At 32.8% G+C, this 24,930-nt stretch overlaps 2 protein-coding genes across 5 annotated transcripts in view; one reads left to right on the forward strand and one right to left on the reverse strand.

The window, feature by feature from the left end:
* The window catches only part of LOC110452953 (fibulin-1-like), a 40,030-nt gene extending 34,303 nt beyond the window's left edge, over positions 1-5,727 (forward strand). For all 3 annotated transcript variants that reach the window (XM_021501717.1, XM_021501726.1, XM_021501745.1), the window contains one exon: positions 3,456-5,727. In XM_021501717.1, the coding sequence (XP_021357392.1) occupies positions 3,456-3,604 (149 nt within the window). In that variant the 3' untranslated portion in view covers positions 3,605-5,727. The remainder of the gene's footprint in view (positions 1-3,455) is intronic.
* A 1,523-nt stretch (positions 5,728-7,250) lies between these two features.
* Positions 7,251-24,781, reverse strand: LOC110452992 (paired box pox-neuro protein-like). 2 transcript variants are annotated; one of them, XM_021501783.1, is made up of 5 exons: positions 24,225-24,781; positions 17,837-17,928; positions 12,497-12,717; positions 11,674-12,058; positions 7,251-8,292 (listed from the first exon to the last, which is right to left on the reverse strand). In XM_021501783.1, the coding sequence occupies exons 2-5, from the start codon at positions 17,847-17,849 to the stop codon at positions 7,913-7,915; spliced, it is 999 nt and encodes a 332-aa protein (XP_021357458.1). In that variant the 5' UTR covers positions 17,850-17,928; positions 24,225-24,781; the 3' UTR covers positions 7,251-7,912. The 2 variants fall into 2 exon arrangements, with proteins under 2 accessions (XP_021357458.1, XP_021357464.1); XM_021501789.1 differs by having other exon boundaries at positions 11,674-11,863; positions 24,225-24,780.
* Positions 24,782-24,930: the final 149 nt, after the last annotated feature.

Below are 24,930 nucleotides of genomic sequence, written 5' to 3' on the forward strand. Positions count from 1 at the left end.
CGAATTTACAAGGAGAAGGCAACAGAGGCACGGGAAGTGATGAACATTAGAAAAGCAGAGTGTTTTGAATAGTGGACAGTGTTACTGGTGCCGCCTGTGTCGGAGAAGATCACTACCACGATCTCAAATTAAATATCTTCAAGCTATGACCTCCCCCCTCCCCCCCTCCCTTTCACTCTCTCTCTCACTCTCTCACTCTCTCTCTCTGTCAGTAACACTAAACTTAATTGAAAATATTAATTAATTTAAAAATTGCCATCTTGTATATATATATTTCATTATGTTATAGGGAAAGGGCTTTACATAAGTTGGACAACTTGTGCCCGATCCCTTTTGTATATTAGATGCAAGTAAAAATATGTTTAAATCAAAATCAAAAGCTTAGCTGATAAAACATGTATAACTTTGCAGTGATAGCCTAAATATATAGATAAGAAACTGTTGAGAAAGAAAAATAGAACATGACATTAGGGATAAAGAAAGTAACTGATGGAGTTTTACAACCGCAGTTGTTCGTGTAAGCAAGGCGTGATGCGAGACAGAAACAGGGGTCAAATATGGAAAATGTGGGATAATGTGACAGTAACTGGATATAAAATACTAGTTTAATGGTAGTAAATACGAAATAACTAATATTAGGCTAATCACCATTTTACCGCTGGCTCTTCTTGTTGCTCAACCATACCATTGTCCAAACTTCCCACTACCATTCTCAGGACCATTCAATCGGGGTGGTAGTCGTAGTGTGATACTACATTATCAAGGGGTGGACTGAACGGTATGTGGAATTCAAAAGATCTTTTGATCTATCTTGAACATCCTCATCTCAAAAATGTTTCTTCTATCAGAACTTTTCGACTCTTTACACTACTATTCCTCATACCAAACCGAGGGAACGCCTACGTTCTCAGGTTATGCGAGCTTTCTTTTCAAAGAAAAGTGTACAACGATATAAATACCTACGGTGTTTACATGTGCAGGTGATTGAGTAATCAAGAGCTTGCTTCGAATATCACGACTTCCGTGACAGATGTCGACTGCTGACAGACACATATTACAACACAGGGTTTCCAAAGATGCAATTTGATAAAGACTGGACAATTTGTATGGCATGCATTTCCCTCTCTTTGTGCCGCTATGCACATGCAGCATCGACAAGCTATATTGTTGCAATAGTATTTTCGATAGCTCGTAAAATAAGTTTTCAATTACAGTTTGTATTCTAAACAAAATGTTCATCTATACAATATGAAGTTGTCAATAATCCTGCATCAAGAACATTTGGTTCACTTCTATCAAAGTATAAAGCATTACACCTACATTATGTATACTGTGTTCCAAAAGTCACTCTCATCACATTAATTTTCTCTCGTCTCGTATTTACAAAATGAACTGCCGCGTTTTAAAATTTGCCATGTGATATTATCGACTGTGTATTTTACAGGGATTTCCCGATAAATCAGAGAGGCAAATTGCTCTTTAAACATGTGAATAGCCCGGATACATATTCAAAGAATTTTGAAGATTTGATTTAATTTTCAGTAAAGAATATATATTTGATAAATCTATTTTGCCTATATGGTACTCATTATTACAGTAAAAATATTTTCGACAGGTGAACAATATTGTTTCATGCTATTAATACCATCCTTTAACACCAACAAAAGTAAATGACACGCTATAACAGAATGATTTCAACATCCTAGAATATAACAAGGGAGGTAAGTCCGTTAAACTTGACGATTTATGATGGTTACCTTACATTGACATATATATTTCCCAAATTCGAACACATGCGTTGCTTCCTATGGTGTACGCTATACATTAGTATTCGTAGGAATAATTTATACATTTGAAATAGTTTTCCATAGGCGATACTATTGCTCACATATATGTAGTTTTGATTTGAAGTATGCATCGCAGGCAAATTTTCTTGATGTCAATTTCGGGTCAAATTCAGGTCAATTTCAGTGCAAATTTTCAGGTAAATGTTTCACCTTAAATGAACTCTTCTTGTTATTTTCAGATGAAATTGACCTGAATTTAACCTGATTCTGACCTGTCCTGAATTTTTCAAGTCAAATTGACCTCGTTAAGTCTTTCTAGCAAATCACCGATTGAGCAGAGTTATAAACAATACTACAAAAGGTCGGTAACGAAAGGACATATTTGGGAGGGAAATACAGTAGACTAAAGACAACAAAAATTAGTGAAGTGGAAAACCATGTTGTTCTGTGAAACAAAAGATTCAGGACTGGTATAAAATCCTTGCAATAAACAGAAAAATCTTACAGAAACAAGGTAAAAACCTTTGTATTGGATAGGGCCTTATTACACAAAGAGAGACATAAAAATGATATTAGGATTATGTGACGATGAAAACCTCCTCTGGAGGGATCATACAGGCACAACTTGTACCAACAGTGAGATATATCTTCAGAGATGATTGATTGAATATCTAGCTCTAGATGTATAATAACTCTGTGCAAATGCATATACAATGTTTATTATTGTTGAATTATAATAGGGGGTAACCATGTAAACAAATTATTCATAAAAAAAATTCGAAAAGTTTGTGATCACACTGTATTTTCTCAACTGTTCTCACGACAAACTCCGAAAAAACTGTGTGGTAAACTGTTTATCATCTTTTTACTACTACCTTTAATATTTTATAAAACAATGTTGTTTTACAATTTGTCAAATAATTTAGGGAATTCATGTTATCTTGTTATAGGCAGCGGAAGTTTCCCTTCAAGCAAAACATTATCAAAAATCTCACTTAAGGATAATAGTTGTATTGTTGGTACACTTGTTTAAAAATATGTTTAGAAGTTGATTCATGAATGGTATGCAGATAATATATAGTATATGTAAGAGGATCTGACTGGATATAAGCTATGATACCAAATCCTGTCATCCTGTATAAAGTTATTACCATTAATACGGTAATTTTATCATGCGGTATAACAAGCTGGTTCATGGTATAAAACGTTTACCGTAATAAACATACAGGAAAAACTGGTGCTGTAACAGTAGCATTTATATACACTAAGACATGCCAACCTTGAAATGCATTGTAAAGAATTGTTCGTTGTATTAACATTTATATATTATATTATTTATGAATATTGTATATGAGTTTACTAATTATGAGGTATTTTAGTTTCAGTGTGTATTGATACTTGCAAGAAGGGAAGTAACGATTTTTTTAAGTTATAGGCGTTCAAGCTCAACTATTCGAGCAACCAATAATTCAATAGTCCCATGATCCAGGCATTGCTATTTTGGAAAGGTTCTCCCTTATCTTCACAAAACCGTCCAAGTGTATTCCACTCATTTCAATATCCATCCGCATGTAGTTATAACAAATGTAGTTTGACTAACCAAGCTCATATTTTTGGAAAGTGTTACTAATTTAATGAGAGTTGTTTCCCTTTTGACATCATTTTTAGCTGCACTAAATCTTGTAAAGCCAGTGATTGGTCCAGCGGAATACGAATTGGTCCTGAGGTTGGAAAACTGGAATATCCTAGGTAACCAGCTATTCTCGGTCTATCTCACTCACGTCCTGGTGGACATATCGGCGTCCGAGTTGAGCTAAGTCTACACAGGAAGTCTCGGACAGTTCGAGATCTGCCCTCTCCATTCATGCAATCGCTGAAGACAGCAATCATGTGAAATTGAAATCGTAGATATTTCATTTTATTTTTATTTTGTCATTGTGGTAAGAGGTTTCAATTTAAGGTCGTATGCTACCAAAACAATGTCCATGGCTTATGTGTCAGTGATATCCCCTTTAAATATCTTAGATAAGTAGTAATAGATCCGAGGTGACTTGTCAAAAAGTGTTGTCAAACACGTGCTCCTGTGTACCTGTACAAGCTATAACCATTCAAATCAAAACAACATATAAAGTACCATGTCTTACAGGTAACACGATGTAAACTTCTTTTGATTATGAGATGAATGACGATGCAGAAGTTCGGTAGCATATATCCCTAACACAGATTTTAAAACTACTATGTTTTTATTTTGTTATCATGACGTTTCAATTAATCATTATGTTTAAAGTCCTCTGTTAAAGTCAATTTGTGAAGTTGTTAATAACTTGATTGTATGTTTTTGGATAGATAATCCCAGCTTTCAAAGACCAACCCATGAATACACAATTGCAACTTAAATGGTCATTAACCTAAAACTTAGCAATTATTCATCCCCTTCATTGAAGAAACATGGTATTTGGAGTTCTTTATCAAAAACATGACTATTGTAAAATTAACTGTATTATTAGATTTTTTTTGGTTCACCATTTTGCGGATTCACACAAAATCATTATTCGTCAGATAACTTTTTCGTGGTATTTTACTTTATTCTCAGAATATAAAATTACATGGACAATCACATGGTGTTTTGAACAGTTGTGTGCTTGACGTATGACTTAATACGTAATTATTTTTTTGAGATGAATATTTCCCCAAAAAATCAGAAATACCTTTTCGAGTAACGGAACACATACTTTTGAATTGATGAAAACAAACCTATTTAAAATGTACCATCGAAAATATGATGTACCTTGTGTTAATCTAACCAGACTTTGAACAGGTGTTTTGATGTCCATACTTTGTAGAAAGTATGAATCACAAGAATCCACACTATAATGTGAACATTTAAGGCGCATGGTTCTACACTTTTTAGTCTAATATTTAGAGAAGATGTTCCAGTATTTATTTGGATGATTGTATTAGGTCCGAACCTGATGACGCCCCTGTACTTTCAGATCGCTATAGCACTGACATATATAATAGTTACTGTTGTATTTTCTAGATAAAGCAGTATGTTAAATGACGTTATGTTACAATTTCATATGAACATTGATTCAGAAACAAATTTGTTGTGTAATAAATCCGCATTCTATAGTCCAAGTGTCAACGTAAACAGAGTAAACAATTAAAACATCACTGATCTGTATTATCGTGCAACATGATATCTACATGTAGTACATTATTAAATAATGCGGTTTTTTTACATGTAAATTAAAAATAAGTTTTTTGACATGTATTTTTGTTTACAAAATCGTGTTATTGCTCTTTTATATTGTTATTGGATCAATGGTCATGTCACCGTGAAACAAATATAACGTTTTATTGCACAGTCACTTCATATAGCCGTGGTATCCTTTTCCACATGATCAACTATTAGCAAATACATGTAAATGAAATAAGCGTGTAACATATTAATGATATTTATATTACATATATTATGTTACATACTCTGTCATTTATACTCTGACCAGGATACGTATCTAGTTATCATGTCTAAATTTACAATGTATTTACTGGTATAATGGACGCTCTGCTTATTACAATGTGTGTAAGTATTACTCGCTAGTTAGTGTTCAATGTAGAATGCATATAGTTACACTTATCCAAGACACACAGATGTATATGTCTGTTCAGACAAAGAAAAATATTGTGTAAATTTAAACACTATAATATTTATGGAACATGTAGTGTATTGTATTAGGAAATAAGCTAATACCAATTGGAGATTTCTCTCCCTAATGTTCCACATTCCTATAGGTATACACACGTACGTTTGTACAGTCTGGGTTTAAGTTTTCTCTCGAAACGGACATTGTGTAAGTACTTAGTATTTGTTTCCGAGTCGTTGTTGATTACGTATTGACAATATAATGTATTTTATATTACCTGAAATAAAAACAGTTTAAACTAAATTTCCTTTCGAGTAATTGTTTTCAGCTCCTACTTGTTTGTGCTTTTATTAGCAATATAGAATGTTCCCATTTATTTCATTTGTCACTTCAACTTTTGCAAATTATTGCCCCCCCCCTCCCCCTCCTCACCCCCGGCACCAACGTAATTCTCTGTAGGACAAATAACGGCGATGTAAGGACGTCCTATTGTATCGTTATTTATGTAAACAACACACAACATCACCAGTTATCGCACCTTGGACAAAAATGTCAAAATCCATTGGTTTAGAGCTGTCACGTGGTGACCCTCTAATTTTCTATATAGGGTCAGTAGGATTCCATTATAGGGCAATTTGTTTTTGTCCTAGCCCCGGTTATAACCGGAACAAGGACGTAAAGCCCCATCAATCAATCAATCATTATAGGGCAATATGGCCGCCCACTGCTCACCGCTTCAAAACTAAAACAACAGATACGGGGTACCTGAATATTCTGAAAATAATACAATGCTCACCGTAATTCCCATTCGCTACATTGTATCGTAAAATGATAGGAGTTGTTTCCAGGCAAAATTAGTAAGACGCTGTCCCAAGCGACCGTCTTTTGTTTAAGCGTGGGTGCCGTCCCCTTATCTAAGCGTTTCGGTGACATTGAGAGACAACAGAACAACAACATGGAGAGATTTGGGCAGACGACAACGGAAGAAATAGACAAGAAGCGACTAAACAGTCACTTTCATTTTAAGCAAAAAGGGTCCTCGATGCGATAAATTCGTTATATAATCTCCGCCCTCGCCCCCTATAAATCTTACTGACCCTCTATGGTTCTGTAGAGGGTCAGTAACTGACTATATAACTAATATTATCATTTTGGTCGTAATTCATGTATTGTAGCAAGTTCTCCCGTGTCGAAATAGACATTTTTTTTAATTCACATGTTCATTTGATATACAGTTATATATAGTTGTCCCCAATAAAAAGTCTGTCAGACAGGAGTCTCTGTTACACAGACTTTAATTCAAGTAAATATTTTTTATTTTTTTCCAGCTTCAAAATGTTGTGTAAACAACACAATCATGTTTTTTTTTTACATTTAAGTCAGGTTTAGATATACACTTGTATAATAACGAATTGTTGGTATTTTCTTTCCCACATTATATTCTTTATGCCATGCTTTTCTGCATACTCATATTTTTATAATGAATATTCCTCTTTATTTTAAACTAGAAAACTCAATTGATTTTATTCGTTCTGTATTCCTAAACAATTTTAACACTAATAAACGCAACCCAGTCAATAGACACATTTCATAATACATGTATATTATTATGACGACCATCTCGACTCGTTTCGAATGGAAGGTTTAGTTTGTTTGGTTTGTTTGTGTTTTACGTCCTATTAATAGCTATGGTCATTTAAGAACGTGCCAGGTTTTGGTGGTGGAAGAAAGCCGGAGTTCCCGGAGAAAAACCACCGACCTGCGGCAAGTACCTGGCGACTGCCCCACGTAGGTCTCGTGGTAGAGGGTCTGAAATCTGAAATTGACATCAAGAGGTTTTTCATGTCAAGTGTTGATGTCAATTTCAAGTTAAATTCAGGTAAATTCCATGTTAAATTAAGGCCAATTTTGCACCTGAAATTGACCTTTTTAGGTCAAATTGATCTAAAAATTTGCCTGGAATTGTCCTGAATTTAACCTGAAATTGACATCAAGACATTGTTTTTTCTTCTTACCTTAGTACTTTTCTAATTTAATTCATATTTACAAAAATATATATATCGTTATACTGAATGTTTTATTTGGCATGAAACACACGAATACTGTTCATAGGTTACAAGAAAAAAGGATAGCTGCTATACATGTATTTATGTCGCAAAAACATCACATTATGTTTCGCATCTCACAGACGTTCCTTTGGGTTAACACAGAATTTCACAACGGTATCCTTCCTGCACGAATCATTTGTCCGATTCCATGTGTCAACTGTTTTAATCTTCTTCAGCGAATCTTGTCGAGGTGCAGAAGAAAAATGTCTTCAAAAGGGTTCAATAATTTTGCTCTCATATCATAAAACAATGCAATGCTTTTGTTTCAGAAGTCAGATATCTCAACAACATTGCCATTTTAATCCAAGATGAAGAACTGTTTTATAACAAATAAGCGCAATATACATATATGTGCTACAAGCGTTGGTATTCATGTTGGAGGAATTGGATTTGAGAAATACTGCTGTCCAAAGTTACGATGTGCCATAGAGCTGAAGTGCTCGGCCATTCTGATCTGGTTAGAGGCCGCGTATGAGGGAAACATGAAGAGGTGGGGGTAAAGAAGACTGCTCTGGTGTTGGTAATACGCCTCGTCTGGGAAGCGTTTCACGGGTTTGAAGGGGTGACACTTCAGTCTAGCTTGCTGCAGAGAATGCCTTGAAAATGAAAGCGAAGAGTTCTGTTGTTTGGCAACTATGCTTGGGAATCGTTCTTCTAGTTTGAATCCGTCGTCTTTCACGTCTTTCACGTCTTTCTCGTCATTCTCCTCTTTAACACATTCGTCGTCTTTATCACTTTTGGCATCTGAATCTGAAACACAACAACGCACATATCAAACAAATATTTAACAGAGTCACTCAACTAACTGCTTCTCACGGATAGCTTTTGGCGACCCCCTGGTTGCCTTTTCCAGCCATTACCGAGATCAGTTGAGGAATTCAGACTAATCTGGTGATTCAGTCACGTGATCCTGGGATTACCCCCAAGTCATGTGACTGAATCAGGCTGGCATAGGCTGGCGGTAGGTGGTAGCGCCCTTGGTAATGGTTCAAGTATGGACAGGGGGCCGCAAGAACGCACCATATATATTCAATGTACTTATAGCGGATTGTTATTTTATAATATCTGTATAATTTAAACGGATATTTTACTGTTGATACAACGTATCATACATCGATATACTTCTTGCAGATACATGTTTTTAGTATTTCGACAATGTATCATGTATTAGTACACTTATAAATGATAGCAATTTTGAAAGCAATTTTATTATATACCAGTTAACTTATAACCTATAGGTAATTTTACAACAACGTTTATGTATCATTACACTTATAACGGGTAATGACTATCAAAACAACGCAACCTACTTTAATATTTCTATAACGGACAGTTATTTTTAAAAAGTCTTTTCATCAGTTCGAAACATGAATATACTTAGTGAAGCATATCATTAAACAATTTCCATTCAAATATCGCTAATCAAATTAAATATAACGTAATTTTATTTTTCATATACAGTAAATTCACAGATAACTGTTCAATCCATTGATAAAATACCGGTATATTCCGTACAATTGAAGATAACTGGTTATTTGACATTCACACTGTATAACCCATTTGCCGTACAGATTCGATTATCCCTAATTATGCTGAGAATATTTTATAGCATGTCACAAGGTGTGCTACATTTTCTTTTTTACTTTTTCGACTTGTCGCAATGCAAATACACAAGAATTGTTACTTTTTCGAATGAGAGTATAGTTATTGTAAATGGTGAAATCCATTCATATTTGATCAGTGAAAAAACATACAAATTTCATTAGCAAAAAGTAAAAAAAAAGAGTATGAAGAATGGTTCTAAGAGGGTATTAAAGTGTGGTAAGACTTGTGTGGTAGGATTTGTGAGTAGTGAAGTGTGGTAAAACTTGTGTGGTAGGATTTGTGGGGTAGGATTTATAAATAGTTAAGTTTGGTAAGACTTGTTTGGTAGGATTTGTGTGGTAGTAAAGTGTGGTAACATATGTGTGGTAGGATTTGTAAGTAGTTAAGTTTGGTAAGACTTGTGTGGTAGGATTTATAAATAGTTAAGTCTGGTAAGACTTGTTTGGTAGGATTTGTGATGTAGTAAAGTGTGGTAACATTTGTGTGGTAGGATGTGTTAGTAGTTAAGTTTGGTAAGACTTGTGTGGTAGGCTTTGTGTGGTAGGATTTGTGAATAGTAAAGTTTGGTAAGACTTGTTTTATATCATTTGTGAATAGTAAAGTTTAGTTAGACTTGTTTTATATGATTTGTGAATAGGAAAGTATGGTAAGTTGTGTGTGGTAGGATTTGTGAGCAGTAAAGCGTGGTAAAACTTGTGTGCTAGGAGTTTTGAGAAGTAAAATGTGGCTAGACTTGTGTAGTAGAATTTATTGGTAGTAAAGTGTGGCAAGGCGTTTGTGGTAGAATTTTGTTAATAGTAAAGTGGGATTAGACGTGTGGTAGCTTTGGTGAGTATTTAGGTGTGGTAAGACTTATGAGTAGTTAGACATGGTAGGACTTGGCATGAACCCACGGGCTACTAAAAATAGAGACATAAATGATACCGTTCATTCGTAGTAGCCGAAAAATGATAAAGAATTTTAATATAAAAAAGGTTCAAAATTAAAATGTTCATACAATTTTAAATGTTAATCCGTGATATATTTCCTAGATCTATGATAACAGCGTATCCAAACAAGCTAGAACATATATCATCGGAATACATTCTACAAGGCTTACAGTATTTGAATTAGTTTTAAAACTAGTCTGTTGCATATCCTAATTAAATTTAAAACGTGATCTATAATACAAAGTTTACACGGATGGTAAGACGTAAATAACGCCAATTTCATCACTTAATTAAACGAGACGAGTCATAAATATTCGTATATTTACTTATCTGGTATTCTGCATATTTCTTCCTAGGCCTATATAGCTATATATAGATTACAAATAGATTGATGATAGCGTGTAAATCTGAGAACGTCTTAAACTCGTGAATGACAAAATATGTATGTTAAAAGGGAAAAAAATCGAGAATATTATTTCAGACATATATTTATTGGACCCTGAAATTAATATTTAATTTGCAAGCTTTTCATAATCTCACAAAGATCCTATCTGTTTAACGAGTGTGGACTCATACTTATTTCACTTAAACAACATTTATTTAGGAAATAGATTAAACTGGATATATATACAAATATAAAAGATTAAAGACGGATCCTACATCTTATGCACATTCTTTTGTCCTAACATACACAATCGATGGCGATTATGTTACGCATGAAATAATTAAACCTGTGTATCATGCTATTGCCATGCTTTGACGTGTTTAAACATACCTCACACAGGTTTTTAAACGCGTCAGTATTGGTTTCATGTTAAATCTAACAGCGTCAAATTATTTTTGAATTTCCATGATTTTATACTGTGTCTTTTCCCCATCAATAGATGACAGTCAGCTTATCATAATGCCTTATCATAATTGGGTTAATAGGCGACGTTCTATCTTATATCCATGTTACATGTATATACCAAAAACCTAAATTACACACTACACCACACTAGATACCAACAATTAATAATGCAGAGGACCAATCAGTCACAAAAAGGGTTATACATGTAGTTTGACGTTGTGACGTCAGAAATCCTATTGACCCAGATTTTCTCTCTCACACGGGTAGACCACATACCATGTCACATTGGTTATTTATTTTATACCATGGGAGCAAGACAAAAAAAAATACAGGGGTATTTGTATGACATAATCTATACAATAACCACAAATCTAACTATCACACCTTACAATATTGACGTGCTATTATGACGTTATTATCTGAGAAGTGTCGAATGTTGTATTCTTTTATCACACAAACAGCTTACATAAATCCGTGACCTATACATCTGATACATTTCAACTATGTGTAATAATTTCGGTTTATTAAAAATCCTGTGAAGGGGATGTTTTATGTTAAGTGACTACACAAGCTAGAAAGCAATGATGTTTTGTTCGTCTGATAAATGCTCTCATACTTTCCCCTGCACCATAGGTATTGGTAAGTTAGCTGTTATATCTGATATAAATAAATATGTGTAATCAAAGCACAGTCCCTCCCTTTTAAAAAGTTATCGTTTTAAGGTGGTGACACGAAAAGAAAACCTACCCGTTGTACGTTTATTATCTGTTGTCGATGTTTCCGATGAATTATCAGCAGTATCAATTTGTTCAACCAGTTTTGGATACGACAATCCGGGCACTGTCATAGGAAATGATGTATACCCAGGTGGCGGTACCATCATGGGCAATGTCTGACACTGTGAACCGGAAGAGGACAGTTGTTCCATTGCGACTTCCTGTTGGTACAAAAAGTTGGCAGTCATGGTCCCTGCGTTTCTGAGAATTCGATTTATGGAGCTGACACTAGGAATTGTATGTTCATCACAGACTCCAAGAGCCATCAATTGGTCCCTTATCTCCCATGCAAAACTGGCAGGGTTTTGTCTCTTTAGATCCAAAATTTTCTTTATCACGTAGGGGGTTGCAACTTGCTGGAGAAAGAAACCAAAATTTTGTAAAAGAAATAAAAAATAAAATAAAAAAAAAGTTTTTTCCAAATTTGGAATGACAAACCAAACTGAAATGAGGAAAGCAGCTGCTTCAAAAACAAAAGAAATAAAAGGAAATCATAAAAATAAAGAAAGACCTTGTACTAGGGGACCAGACACTGATTTGTCAAATAATGTTTTGTACTGGAGAAATAGCTAAAATCAACAGAATTTTAAAGAAGTTGTTTAAATGAGATAATTCGTTCCTTTTTGTTCTTATTTCGAGGGTTGAAGGGATAGCTTATGAATATAAAGTAACTATCAAAACAAATACTTGTGCATTCATCTCTTAAAATAATAATACAAGCTTTCAAACTTTAAATCATTGTAAGAGAATGGCGCAGATATCCCCTATTTATCTACTTCATGTTGGATAAATACCTTTGGCTTACTTCCGCCTATAGAACCTGGCTTGATGGAGCCTGTTTCGTAATATCTGGTGAGGATTTTGCTGACACATCCGTGAGAAACTAGAAGCTGTCTTGAAATATCACAAGGCCTTACTCCCATGTGCGCAAGCTCCACAATCCTCCGTCGGACCTGATCTGGAAGTGGTCGGCCATTTACAAATACACCTCCCAGCTGGTTCACACCGGTCTGACCTGTTCAGCAAAATTACATATAAAATAGCGTCAACGGGACATAGTAAACACGCAGACCATCAAATTCAACACAGGAATATTTTTAGAATCTTTAAAATCTTACTTAAAAGATTATCATAAACCCAACAAAACGGAGATAAAACGTGGTGTTCATAAAACAAGGTGTTCCAGATCACAAGAGACAGCATGACAACCTTATTCACTAATCTCAACATAACAGTCCTATCAATGGTCAACATGCGTTATAATGTGTGTGAGACTTGTCATTAGGTCCTCACCACTAAGCTCATATTTGGAACGTTTATTTCATTTTTAGCAAATATGTATTTAAATATAAAAAAATGTTACCACAGTATTGATTCAATTAACAAAACAGCTGAATGGATTTGTTGTATTAATCTCTGTGGACATTCGAAAGCTAACTCTCTTTCGGCTGCAATTTCTATGGTAGGGTCGATACATCGATATCTTTTGACAATAAGTAGACGCATACTGGTAAATACTTTTAGTAAAAGACATATTGTCACGTTTGTTATATGAATCAGCCTGAAGATAAATATCCAAAAGAAGCTTATTGTTTTCTTTTGAAAATTAAATGTATACTTTTGCGAATCAATTGTAACGTAAAGCGAATATTTATATGAGCAGAATCCTTTTCTTCCTACTGTATCAGGCTAATGAGTTACATACTATTTACACTCCAAAACGCATTTTGCGTAAATATGAACGAGAACTACTTTTGATTGGTGTTTATAGAACGTGGTTATGATTGTTTTCAGACCACAATGATACTCCCATTAGCTTCCTGCATATTCAACACGGAATGCACCGGGAAACTTATCTAATGCAGACTGTATCCCGTGAAATGTACGAATTTGTATAGACTCTTGTGTAATTTAATGGCAACTTTTTCTTTTGATACAAATGTGCTTCATCATGTTGAGATAGATTTATAACCCTTTAAGCACCTAGTCAACTGGCAACGTGGAGTATTTCAGTACTAATCGCTAAATGTAGCTAAGTTATGGGACTTAAGTAAGCTAGTTGTATAGCTGTCCATCGTAAACGGTAACTTTACCCAGAAGACTAGGGTGGGCTCACGTCATATGACCAAATAACCTGTCTAGCGGTATACAAGTGTAACATTTCTGAGGGAAATCGGGGCTCGATTTGATATAAGTCTACTCCCACTTAAAATCTTTATATTGCCGGTGTTACATTTGTTGTTTATAATTTTTTGCGTGTAAAAATTATCTGCTTTTGAAAAACAATAATAGACTGAGAATAAGTATGGGCAAAGAAATAAAAGTGCATTAAGCTTAGTATAGTCATACAACACGTGTGCCGCGTAGATGTATGAACACGCCACTGGTAAATCAACATATTACTCATAATTTCAGAACATTCTGAAATGATTTCTCTTCAGGTTAAGACAAACTATAATCAGAAGACGTATCGTGAACAACAAACACAAAAATAAACATTCGTCAAATTGTTGTCAAATAATGAAGAACTAAACATTATGTACTTCAGCGTCACCATACAAGTACAAAATATACCACAGCGTCAACACACCAGGACAGAATATACCATAGCGTTGTTACACAAGAATAAAATATACCACAGCGTTACTAAACAAGAACAACGATCATCGCATTGAAGTCGTGACGTTCTTCATCGAGATATGTAGAGAAATGACTATTATTTCTTTATTGAAAGCAACTTTAATATGACATGGTGTGATTTGTTCTACAATAAATTTAAGGCGCACGAGGATAGATATGGTAAAACTATTCTCGAAATCCTATTTATTCACCGACAAGACATCCTCATTATACCTTGATGTACAACTAAAGGACCAGCCAAACCGCAATACAATCCATCAATATCAAAAAGATATTCAAGAGAAGGCAATTGTTTTTATTAAAATGACAAGTAAGTTTGTAAATAACCTATATTACATGTACATGAATGTAATTTTCCTGACTCGGTTTGAAATTTTAGCGATTTTTTCTTTTAAAAGATGCTCTTAATTGACCAATCAAATGCAATCATATCAATTATGTTGAAATATAATTATCAAAAGCTCCTTTGGCGTTTCTTAGTGATAGGTTTAACGGTAAACAGAGACGGAGACACAAGCTAGCGCATTATTCCATCGATCGTTCAATCCATATTCGCGCTGTGTGATCAGAATTTGTTACGAGAAAAACAGGATTAACGGCCCTTTAATTTCACAGCAGTAGACACTATAAAATGTGAATTGCCATACGTAATTATCGTTTTTCAAAAGTATGTATGTGTGGAAATTACTGAAATGTTTCACTTAAGTGAAACATCAAACTGATTTATGACAACAAAGTAATTTCTCAATGTTAACTTTCTCATTTTGTTGATTTTTTTGGAAGAAGACAAATTAGTAGTTGAAATGGTTTTAAATATTCCTGCATTGATTCGCGGCATTTCTGTGTAATTTTATTAGCAATTTATGCTACCTGTGGATAATTTACAGATGATTGGAAAGATTTCACATAAACATACACCAAATATTTTCTAAAATTATTGCACTTTTAATTCACAAATTTGTTTTATTTCTGTTTTTGTCAAAGGTAATATTTAAATAAAATTTGAGACGTACTTCAAAGGATAAAATTATCATAAGATTGTGGTTTTGTTATGGTAGAGGGACCTTTTATCTGCCGCAACGTTCCACAGCAAGAGCAGTTTATAAGAAGTCTTTTGAAAATTCGAAACATTCTTTTGTATATCTGTTTTACACGGTGCATCCTGACTTCCATAAAAAGTTGCATTGTTAAAATTCATCAATTTAGATCTAAATCAGATTTTCAGAATATAAATAATTTTCCTTTTAATATAGGCGCTACAAAATACACTGTATTGTTCAAAGCAAGCGTTACACTGATAAAACGGGTCATCGATCAAAGCCGCTTCGCTTGGTGGAACTTAACACAACACCATAGGTATATAACCAGGTATAAATCTCAACAGACCACATTTAAAGAAATTTTACGATTTCAATCTAATTTTTGCTAATTTATTTATAGAAAGTGAACGCTTTAACGATGAGCAATTTGATGAGTGAAACGCTGTATCACAAGTTCATAATTTCCAGTAAAATCTGTATCTTCGTGCAATTACGTTTGCATTTTTTTCTGTTACTATGTTATAATCTTTTTCTTGTGAATAGATTGTAGAGAACACCAATAGCTTTCCACCTCAAAGGATTACAGAAATGATTTTGTCAGAGATCAGATGGCTAAAAAGCAAATTAAGACGTGGATACAACTTAAGATATGGGCATTTAAAAAAAGCTGCTACGCTTTTACAGATCAAGTGCATCACCATTAAAACTATGTTTTAAAAGGTGCAAGATGAAGATAAGCTAACACAAAATTATTATTAAACGACAATCGTTATACCTGTTGGTAAGCGCAAGGTGCGTCAACACTAAAATTTTATAGCAAACTGTTATCGGGGTTTTTTAGTTACCAAGTAGAGTCGCAAGATTAAGCACTGGTACAAAGTTCGGAAGCAGATGAAGCTCAGAGACACGTCTATATATCAAGAGCACATGTACAGTGGGATTTCAATATTGTAGAATTAAAAAGTAATATTAGAGAAGGTTTTGAAAGAATACTAATAAACAATCTTTTAAGAAAATGTACAATCATTTTAATTGTAAATAACGCTATGAGTTGCTTTTATCAAATATGTTTTTCGTTGAGAGCATAGTTTGATTCCGGGTTATACTTCCAATTATTTTATTTATTTAAATAAATAACAATTATATTCTATCTATAGAGTCTACAGAATTTTAAGTATGATATATACTTTCTCTTCTAGATAGTGTGGGAGATAAAACAACAACTTGTTGTTAACTGTCTTTTATTATCCTTGGCATAAATGATAAGACACATTGGTTAAATCATTCTTTCCTAATTTTCCAAAATCTTGTAACGGTGTCGACCAAAACTCGAAATATTTAACCAGGAAAAATGCCATATCTTCGAAGACAGTACAAAATGACAAAGTAAGGACCCAAGTCAAAGGAAAGACAAATTAAACGTGTATAGTTGTGTTTTTATCAAGTCCTTTTGAGTGCATTCCTAGATAAAGAATGTTATAGGATTAGCATTAGTTTATGTAAACAATGAATGTTTTACCAAGCAAAGGTTGTTATGGTCCTATAACACACACTGCAATGATGACAAACTTAATAAAGCCCGGTAATGTAAGTTTGTCAGCAATAGAGTTGTGTGTTATAGGACCATAACACTATTTGCTTAAATATTCATTATCTATATTTACATTTTGATAGAGTAGTTATGCTTTACTTTCAACAGACATTGATGACGTTACAACAGACATTGATGACGTTACAACAGACATTGATGACGTTACAACAGCAAATGTTATTAATGTCTCATTCTCAATGCATTACAATGGAAGGATGCATAGTAAATGTAAATATATATATATATTTATATAACCTTCATTTATTTTACAACAATTACGAATTAATTTTCCAGACTACATTATTCACTCTTGTTGGCCAAGGTTGAATAGAAATAAAGCAAGAAAGTGTTTTCTTAGTTTGTTGTTTCAGTACTCATTCATTTTTTAAGCAACCGAAATATTCAAATTAATAAATGACATAAAATTTAAAAAAAATAGCAGTTGAAAGTATTTAGCTCGACACACAATTCTTTTAGATAACGCTGATCCTATATCCCATTAAAGCGCCCGCCAAAATTCATTTCCACCTTTGTCTTCACCACATGACGTTGATACGCACGCGCGAGTTATTAATATCATATGAAGCAGATTCGGTGAAATATTTGGCGACAAAACGGTCGTTTAACACATATTTATATTTCTATAATTGAGATAATTTTCTGATTGTGAAAAGCGTATAAATTTGTAAATTGTCTGCAATTCATGCTAGAATTCTATGTGATTAAAGTTCTCCGCTAGTACTGTCACGGGAAGGGACGCAACATGGCTTGTGTGTATGAAGGTAACCATGCACAGCGCTGATCAAAGGGTTGTCCTGTCAGAATGAAGCGGCTCATTTGAGCGAAAAATATCTCAATCATACCCGTATGTGGCATTGCTGAACTTGGGGCTCTTTTTCTTCCCTCCGACGACGTCTGTGCAATTCGTTATTTACAGCAGTCCGCTAACAATGATCTGAAATAATAAACGACAATAATATGTTTTTTTTCAATGAAGATAATTATTCATTATTGAACACCTCCCATCAATGGCTTTTCTGAAAATGAACATTACAATGAAGGAGAACGTTCTCACACGGGATGAGCAAATACATTTAATACCACAGTGGTGCGTCATGTAACCCGTCCTGCGTAGTGTCAAAATGTAGAGCTTTTCATGTTAAGAATACGAATAAAAAAAATATAAATTTATGATATCATTAAATAAAATTATATGAAATAATCGGAAGGGAAGCCGACAATGGGGCGATTTCATTCATATATCTACTTTGATTCGTGATGATTCAATAAATTTATCCCTATTAAATAAAGATTTTATTTACAATATCTTTATTCTAGATTTTCAATGTACCAAACTGCATTTTATTGCAATGAGTAAGGGTCGCTTGTTGCTTATTATAATTTAGACACAAAACTACAGGATATTGTCATTTCCCCTAAAATATATCCTTATTATCGCAGTAATGGGGATGCATGCTTCAGCATTACCATAAAAAGACTCAAGAAACGGAATGCTCCATTTATGTATATATTTTGTATATTAAAGTAGTACCTACAATTTTTTGAAATGCAATTATAATCATGGACAATTAAATATATTTCTAGTCAGAATGGGGTTAAGAATGTAACAACACATTCCATTTTTTATTCAAAGTTTTTCGTTTTAAAGTATAAAATGTTGTGAAAGAATTGACACCCACATTGTGCATATGATACTGCTAAATCCTTAAATCAGTATATAACTTTGTTACTCAAGTATTCTATCTTTATTCAGTTATCCAGATATACAAAGTGCTTGCTATTTTAAATTTCAGTTTAAGTAGATTTAATGTTTGGGTTAACTATCTGACAGTTAGACGGCATTGTTTGATGCCGGCACTATTCTCGATTTATGAGTAGATATTCTTTGATTAACATACAGAATTGATGAAAACGCTTCATTAGCATGCGCGGTAATTACCGAATGCAGACGAATAATCGGCAATCTCTTAAATCTTACATGTGCATGACATGTCATTAAGTTAGGAACACATCTAATTACACCGCACATGCACATTCCATCCAATGAAGCTGAGATAGTCAGTGTGACCCACAAACTCACTGAAGTTTTTTCTTAACTATTAGCTATTCGCGTCTATTTAAATTATGATCTAATTCATATTATTTAGTTCGTCATATATTATCAAAAAGGGATTGAAATATACTATCTAGATTTTAAACAATTGGTTTAGGTATGCTCAAGGTATTATTTGAAATAACTTCATTTATGATATAATTTTTCAATACTAAGAGTAAATGATTCAGTTCTGTGTGTAAATTATAATTTTATCCCCGCGACAATAATTTTGTGTTATTATCAAAATTGAGAACAATCATACCACATATAGAAGCAAAACATCAAGGCGTCATTAATTCAATAATTTACCTATCACGTGATTTTCTTTTTAAAATCATGTACCTTTCTTTTCTTTAAATGAAACATTTCGTTTTCTATCTAATATCATTTTCCATATTTTGTAAAGATTTTATGAATAAAAACCAATTAGTAGTTAAAATCATGTGGTATCGTCATACAGAACAAACACCCGTGGGAATGGGTTGTAGCAGCTATTATCCGGTTTCACTTCGTAGACCTGTAAGGCAATCGCTGTACCTTATTAGCATTATAAATGCAATATAGTTTAATTATTTAGAAGCGCGTTTGTCATTTTACATCATCTATTTATGGCATTAAGCATTTTTTTGATGACATGTTATTTTATGAGCGCAATCAGAGCTACATTTTTGTAAACATTTTTGTTTGCTTTACAGACCTACATTTGTAAGAAATGATTGATAAACTACACCCATCATTTCAACTCAATTCTATTGTTGATGACATGCTTGAGAAAATGTCCATTTTCTTTTAGATGCGAATGTTATATGGGAAAAAATCATAAATAGATAAAAGGTGATTTCGTTTCTTTCTGTGCAAATCATTCGTATTGAAGAAAGTGTTAGCGTATACCTCGAATGTACCATATGTCAGTTTTCGTTCTACCTGCTACAAATCTTCGTAACATAGTAGTATGTTCATACATTTTAGGTTGACATTTATCGTGAGTGCTACTGGTTATAAATGCTATTGAACACTAACCACTACACAGATCAGTATCAAAGGTAGATTATCGAAACTTGTATATTTAATTCAACATAACCAATTGTGGGTTTGGTGAATCCCGCCTGTATTATAGAAAACCACAACTATGTTGATCAGTGTCAAATGTTCTATCACGTTAGTGCTGTAAATCATATGTACGTTGGAGAAATATAGTAAATAGTATTTGCGTTAGAGTTAAGTAGATACTTGCGATTTAAGGTAAAAAGACAGAGTGATATTTTCCTTTGTAGTTTTGTAATATTCCGATAATACAAACTTGAAGAAAATGTTTCAAAGTATTAATTGTAATTAATTCATTTTCTCAAATCTTTTACATTTGTGTGACTCCAAAAATGGTATTTTAATATTAGTTCTGATTTTATTTATAATTCCTGAATATACCACAGAGGAAATAAAGCAGTCACTCCGTATGTATACATTAATGTATCACAGAGTAACAGCAGTCAGTGTATTTAAAAGTTTGCATTGTCATATGACGTATGTTCCGATCTCATTCTTAAAGTACACAAAAATACCTAAATTCAGCGATAACAAAACCAAAATGGAGGAAAGGGTAGAATTCGAATGTTTCTAAACTTGTAGATTGTACACAATATTGAAGCAGAAAATAGCATTAAAAGTAGACTTCAAAGCTACAAATGTTTTAATAGAGAAAACCTGATCTAATATAAAAAGAATGTTCTTTTCTGGTTAAACAGTGATGTCTTGTATAGTTTTATTTTACAGTATTTTGTGACTGTTATCCTACGCTATGACTTTCGCATTCGATTTCGTATTAACATTGGTGATGTCCAAGGATTTAATGACAATGTAGACGGTACGCCCTAATCATCGAATTCCTGATTGATTTTGAGAATAACTATATTTTAAAACTAATCTGATTCAAACAAAACTGTAGTCTCAAAAACCATTTCCTGATATTATTCAGATTATATGTATACGTATACATTCATGCATGCATAATTATCATAATTCTTTAGCTAATTAAAATAACTGCATGGATCTTCTTCTCCTTTGGGCGAACAAGACAATAAAACAAAGGACTTAAAATCGACGAAATAGCAATATGATTGTGTACCCTCTACGAATGATTTAGTTACTTTTAACTGACACTAAATAAAGGTAAATCTCAAACATCAAAAGCAGCAGTGAAATTTAGGAATTGAAGTAAATATGTATTAACATCTATACACAGTCAAGGGATTGTTGTAAATATGTATTAAGATCTATCTAGAGTCTAGGTATTGAAGCAAATATGCATTAAGATGTTAACCGTATGGATTGTAGTAAATATATATTAAGATCTAAACTTAATGGATCATTATAATATGTATTAAGATATAAACTTTAGGGATTGTAGTAAATATGTATTAAGATTTACCAGTAATATAAGAAAGAAAATATCAGAAGTATTGTCAGCATATTAACGCATGAACTTCATTAAATATCTTATATCTTAATAGATGATGATAATTTAATTACTCGTAAGAAATGGTATAAGATTCAACATTAAAGCTGAATAATATATTCGTAAGCATTTCAACACGCTGGTGTATTGATCCGTGTTTCGTTTTAAAATGTGTAAACGTTATTTTAGCAATTTATCAAGGAAAATTATAAAAATATATTTGAAAGTGAATGATTACTTCATAGCCAGAATATGTTCTGTCTGTCCGTGAATGACCCTAGAAAATATATATTAAACAACCGTACTTGTGAATGGATCCCAAAGTGAATAATTTACAAACAAGTGCGAAATCTACAATAATGGAATATAAAGTACCTGTATTTGCAATAAAAGGAAATTATTTTCCTCAGTCAAATATATTTAATATCTATAATTTCCTCTGGTGACGTTATCAGTAGAATACTATCATATTACACTCAAAGACGGAGAGGCTTTTACGGAGATTTCACGGGTTTCTTCTTAACATTTCTATTTGAGAAAAGAATATGTTTAGTCTCACTATCTCGGTACGCAAAGGAAGTGGGCACAAATGTATTCTTTATAAAAGACATCATATAAATCTTTATCTAATATTTTCTTTATACAGTTTCGATTGAAGTGTAAAATTGTACTTGTAGGTATGTCTGTATCATATCGTAAAAAGTTAATTTGACAAATTGACTGACAATATACACTATAACGCACTCTTTCCCTTCAAAAAGACCGACGGACGGTTTTCTATTTTATCTTTAGCTTTCATTTATGTGTTAGATGAGTAAAGTATTTATCAGAACTGAATGCATTTATTGAATGTTTAAGGAACCCATAAATAGTTACGGTACGTTAATATAGTGTATACTAGTTAGGATAAACTGTTATGGCAAAGATTTAAGGTCATGTATCAGTATCAAATACAACTATTCAAACACATGCACATGTCTGTGTAGCAGAGACCTAATCCGATGTTTTAATTATATTTCCTAACAAAATACAAAATTTTAAATTATCTTACAAATTTTAAATCATGATTAATGTTATAATAAAATGTTTTATTCACTTATTCTATGACCACTCGTCATCTACTCTCTTATTTATTTTTAGTTGATGGAATATAATTTAGCTTATGGGGACTGATGTAGTTTATGGAGAAAAGAGAGTTTTAATGGTTTAATATCTATTTAATATGGAGTTAATATCGTATTACAAATCAGTTGACAATTTTCACATCAAATTTCATTAAATCAAATTAAACTTTTGAAATAATCATACAAACATCGACAGAATGACAAAGGAAGACAGGACAAAGTACACAATAAAAGTCAATATGTAAATCAGAAAGTTAGGAAGTGATATAAGCAAGTCAATAGCTAAGCAATAGAGGTTAGTACATTATTTAGTTAGTCAATAAATAAGCAAGAAAAGTTAATAAAAATGTTAGTAAGTCAATAAATTTGTATGTTAGCATGTTAATAAGTTAGCAGGTTAATATATAAGCGAGTTAATGTGTTCCTTAGTTAATACACAAATAAGTTAATGTGATCCTAAGTTGATATATTAATAAGTTTATGTGTTCCTAAGTTAATATATTGAAACTTTAATGTGTTCCTAAGTTAATATATTGATACTTTAACGTGTTCCTAAGTTAACATATTGATACTTTAACGTGTTCCTAAGTTAATATATTGATACTTTAACGAGTTCCTAAGTTAATATATTGATACTTTAACGTGTTCCTAAGTTAATATATAAATAAGTTGATGTGTTCCTAAGCTATATATAATATATCAGTAAGTTAATATGTTATAAGTTAGTAAGTCAATAGTTTAAAAAGTGATTGGTTGCTAATATCAGATAGTTGAAGTAAGGTCCTAATAGTTTTGCCGTTTCATTATCTATTAACTTCACGTAGTATTTAACAGTAAATTATTTCAGGTTTGCTCACTTTCGTTATATCATATCCATATAAAACTACATTCGTAACGTTACCGAAATTCAACAAAACTATGTTTCTTATTCTTATTCTTTTACGTATGATATATTAATTATAAACACTTAAAATCGCAAAATCAAAATGTAAATGTAGCCTCTAAATCAAATATCATCCCTTTTAAGTAAGATAAGGTTTGAATATAAAACTGCTAATACTTAAAGAGCATTATCAATGAAATGTATTTGTTACTGCTTAATTTCAAATAAGATATATGATAATTGATCATATCTAAAATGTAAACATGTTTATAAAATTGACTAATAAAAATTAAAGAAATTAAATGTAAATCTAATTTGTTAATGATATAATTATTGCATGCTATAGATTAATAAGTGCTACTTGTACATGTATGTATGAAATCTTTGTAAATGTTTATTTCTTATTTAAAATATTTATGTTTGATATTATTTGATCAGGCGAATTTTTCACATAAGAAAAATAATCAATATCTTATGATACTGCTTTTCATTAATTAATTTGTGTTAAAAAATCAAAAGTCATAAGATTATGGATTAAAATATTGTTATCATAGCAAACATGGTAAAATTGAACGTTAAGAAGAATTGTTCGATTGATGATACAAAATTATTTACTAAATTCATTAATATGATTAAGATGTAAAATGTGAATGAGGTATGGTGAAATGTACATTACCTGTCGGTGTGACCAGAGGTGTGATGTGCTCCTCGTGTGCTTGCCGCGCCACTCCGCTTTGCCTATATCGGTCACGGTACACTGTTTATCAACCTACCGTGACAATGCGCGTGGCTGTTACAAATATCACCTGCCCTTCGTGCAATTAGCACTTTTTATCCAATCAAATCTTAGCTCTCTAATCATCGCTACATCCGTTTCCAGATGAAACACTTATATTTAAGAATCCGAGTTTATAAATATTTTACATCATATCCTCGCGCTATTCCGTATAAACCTTGTATTCGGAAAGATCGGAATGGTTAAATTAATGATTTATTGAGTAGAGGCAGCTGTTCGGAGATGAGAAACATTCAATTTTACAAGTATAATCCACTGTCCGATAAAACAGCGCTGCAGCCCACTCTGCGGGAGAATTAAAGGCATGAAAATGACACATTCTTTCATTTTCGTCTACGTTTTGCTCCTTGGTTCGGAAATTGGATCCAATAGCCTGGGGTTATTCTCAGCCGTACACGACAGTATTGTTATAGGTAATACAGCGCTGTTAAATTGTCCGCAACGATACCGCGGGTATATCAGAGTCATAATGGGCTCGTCAGTGCCTGTAACATGCTTTTGATTAGGGACATAACATGGTATAGGGATAGCCAACAATGATCACATTTTATGAACTTAGTATTGATTTGATTATGGACTATATGTA

The sequence above is a fragment of the Mizuhopecten yessoensis genome, unplaced genomic scaffold (assembly GCF_002113885.1).
Source record: "Mizuhopecten yessoensis strain PY_sf001 unplaced genomic scaffold, ASM211388v2 scaffold807, whole genome shotgun sequence".
NCBI lineage: Eukaryota > Metazoa > Mollusca > Bivalvia > Pectinida > Pectinidae > Mizuhopecten > Mizuhopecten yessoensis.